The following is a 3,033-nucleotide window of genomic DNA, read 5'->3' on the forward strand; positions in this document are numbered from 1 at the left end:
CAGATTGATATAAAGAAATCAAGGCTAGAATATACTATGCGGTAACTGTGCATTAAAAAACATTAATGCAGGCGATCCTCGTATCTTCCATAATGATTTCTTTCCAATTATGACGTGGATGATTATACGCTTGTCATTCGATTTGATACTCCCTTATAAGACCACCATCCGCTCATCTGGCAAACACACCAACAATTTCACTTCGATTCCTACCTACATGCATGGCTCCCAAGAAGGTGAACATGGAGTACATCGCCAACGGCTCAGCCCGGAAGGCGACGTTCAAGAAACGCGGCATCGGGATGAAGAAGAAGGCCCGTGAGTTGTCCACCCTGTGTGGCGTCGACGTGTGCTACGTAATGTACTACCCCGAGGGCGAGTCCTCGCAGGTGCCGGAGGTGTATCCGTCTGTCCCGGAGGCGATGCGCGTTATCGACCGTTTCAGGTCCACGCCGGAGCTCGACCGGTGCAAGAAGAAGATTGGGGGAGAGGACTACATCCGGGAGCGCATTAGCAAGCTCCAGGAGCAGCTTTCCAAGGCGCGACGGGACACCCACCTGCTCGAGACAAAGGTGCTGCTGCACGACGTCCTGGCCGGTCACCGCCAGAGCCTCGCCGGCCTCAACATCGAGCAGCTCGCCAGCTTGGGCTGGATGGCGGATAACTATATCAAAAAGGTCGGTGACTGCATCGCCTCAAACAAGAGTAGGAAGCATGCTGGTCCCCTGCCTTGCGATGATGCCACAGCTGCCAACGTCAATGCCGAGGGCCCACCGCTGCAAGGTTGGGCTACAGAGGTTGTCAAGGCCGGACCTGACGTCGACGGCGCAGCATACGGTGGCAACGCCGATGGTGATGTGACGCAGATCAGCAACTTGGCCGTGGGATTTGCATGGGCTGATCCAGGTCCGCATTTTCCTCGTGTATAAGGAGACCGTGTGCAACAGTGTTGGCATCAAAATAAAGGCCTCGTGTCGATGGATATACTATGTACGTAGGCTCAAGTATTTTTTTTGAGAAATTAATAAAGATCCGTTGATTCCTGAAATTTATACATTGCAAAAAAAAAATGCAAATATATGTTATATATGGGAAGGATCGAAACAAGAAGAAATCGACCAAGTGGCAATGAAGATATTGTTATTGACTATAGCAATTTACAACTGAAGATATTTTGCCAGAATTTGCAGGCCACTTCTTGGACATAGAAGCTAATGGAAGGTATAGCTTTGATCACTACCCAGAGCAACAGGCATATCCTGCTGCGGCTTCTCGCGAGCCTTAAGGATCAATAAATTAGACTCATATTGCAGCAGGTTGGAACCGATTATTATGGAGGATGCAACATGTGTGTCGCACGCAAACTGGCTGCGGATTCTATAAATCAACACTAGAAGTACCGATTATTATGTTAAATTACGTCTTTACAGTTCCTCCGCTACAAAATTTTGAAGTCATATCTTCTTTGTACATCAAACTTTTTTTGGGTGGTAAATCAAAACTTTTATACTCGACAAAATTATTAGAGAAATGTATCAATGGCTGCAACACTAGATATAAATAACACCGTTTTTTTTACAATGAACCTAATGAAACTAATTTAGCATTGTAGATGTAGGTAGGCCTGATCGATCAGTATCAACCTTGTGTCAAGAGATCATATTACAAATTCACAATCGACCACGTGTGCTACCTTGGTCTCAAATTCTGATAGTTACCACATACAGATAATGTGGGAAAATATGGACACACATTCGTCTTGTCAGCCAAAGCCCAAACGTGCAAACAGATACTCCAGAATCTTAATTCAAATCACTGGGATCAGATTGATATTTGTTTGGATCTTCAATATACACGATATAAAGAATTGAAGGCTACAGTATACCTATGCCTTAAGCGTTTTAACATGAGTTGTCTATTTTTTCTGCAAACAAAAATTCATCATTGACAATCTTATTGTCAACAAGGATAATTCAAAGTTATTGACACATAGCGTACCTTCGAAGAGGCAATAGTAAATACCAGCAATTGGATTAAACAAAATAAACAGCACATATCAATATTGACCGTTTTAAAAATTCTCTTGTTAGGAGATTAATACTCCTAGGGGAAGAACCAGCCCAAGACAGATTTTTGCTTGTAGGAAGCTCCGTCAAGTTAGACCAGGCTAGTTTCGCCGCTGATCATGTCATACACGCAATAGCTGAGATTGTGGGGGTCGCAGCTGGCAGCTTCAATCAATGGCCATGCCCGCTTCCACTCGGTGCCTAGAATAAAAACACGGTTACCTCCTTGGAATATCTGATCATGGTGCTCCGACGAGGCTCGGCCTGCAGCAAATGCCCTGGAGCAATTCCTGCCGACGAAGAGGACTTGTTCTCCCAAGTCCCTCACCTCCAACCAATGACCCTTGTCAAAATCTGCCTCAAACACACACAGATTCAACACGAAGACATCAGTACTGCTCCTCCTCCACCGCACCATCAGTAGCTTTTGGTCATCGGATGATACGACCAGGTAGTAACTGGCATACATGTCCCGCTGTTTCTTGATGACATGGTTGATGAGAGGCTGATGCATCTGTTGATGATTCTCTCTGTTGGCAACGAATGATTCATGGCAGAAGAGCTCTTCCGAGCTGGTGAGAGCAAAAGCCTTTCCATGGTGAAAAGCAATGTCCTTGTAGCCAGAACCATAATGATCATGACACGGGATAGGTGACCATGCACCACGGATCTGCTGGTCCGGTGAGAGGCATGCAAAGTTCGTGTACCGAAGGTATTGGATTCCGGAGTTAGACACCGGGGCGCTGAGTGAAATGTTGGGGAGTATCGCTGCGATGAGAGGAGACGAAGACGAGCACACAAGCATCTTGATGCGCACGCTCGCCTTCATACTCATGGTCCCGAAATCGCCGCCGCCGCCGTTGACAGTGGACCTGCTGTAGTAGTTGGTGGACATCTCAATGGCGGCGCCTGTGTCTCCGCCGAAGAATGGGTCGCGGAGGAAGAATCTGCCAGAGCTCTTGTGCCG

At 46.6% G+C, this 3,033-nt stretch overlaps 1 protein-coding gene across 1 annotated transcript; it reads left to right on the top strand.

The window, feature by feature from the left end:
* The first annotated feature begins 201 nt into the window (after positions 1 to 201).
* On the top strand, positions 202 to 1,285 carry LOC123164603 (agamous-like MADS-box protein AGL80). Its single transcript, XM_044582138.1, has 2 exons — positions 202 to 906; positions 1,191 to 1,285. The coding sequence occupies exons 1-2, from the start codon at positions 222 to 224 to the stop codon at positions 1,283 to 1,285; spliced, it is 780 nt and encodes a 259-aa protein (XP_044438073.1). The 5' UTR covers positions 202 to 221.
* Positions 1,286 to 3,033: the final 1,748 nt, after the last annotated feature.

The sequence above is a fragment of the Triticum aestivum genome, chromosome 7D (genome assembly GCF_018294505.1).
Source record: "Triticum aestivum cultivar Chinese Spring chromosome 7D, IWGSC CS RefSeq v2.1, whole genome shotgun sequence".
NCBI classification, from domain to species: domain Eukaryota; kingdom Viridiplantae; phylum Streptophyta; class Magnoliopsida; order Poales; family Poaceae; genus Triticum; species Triticum aestivum.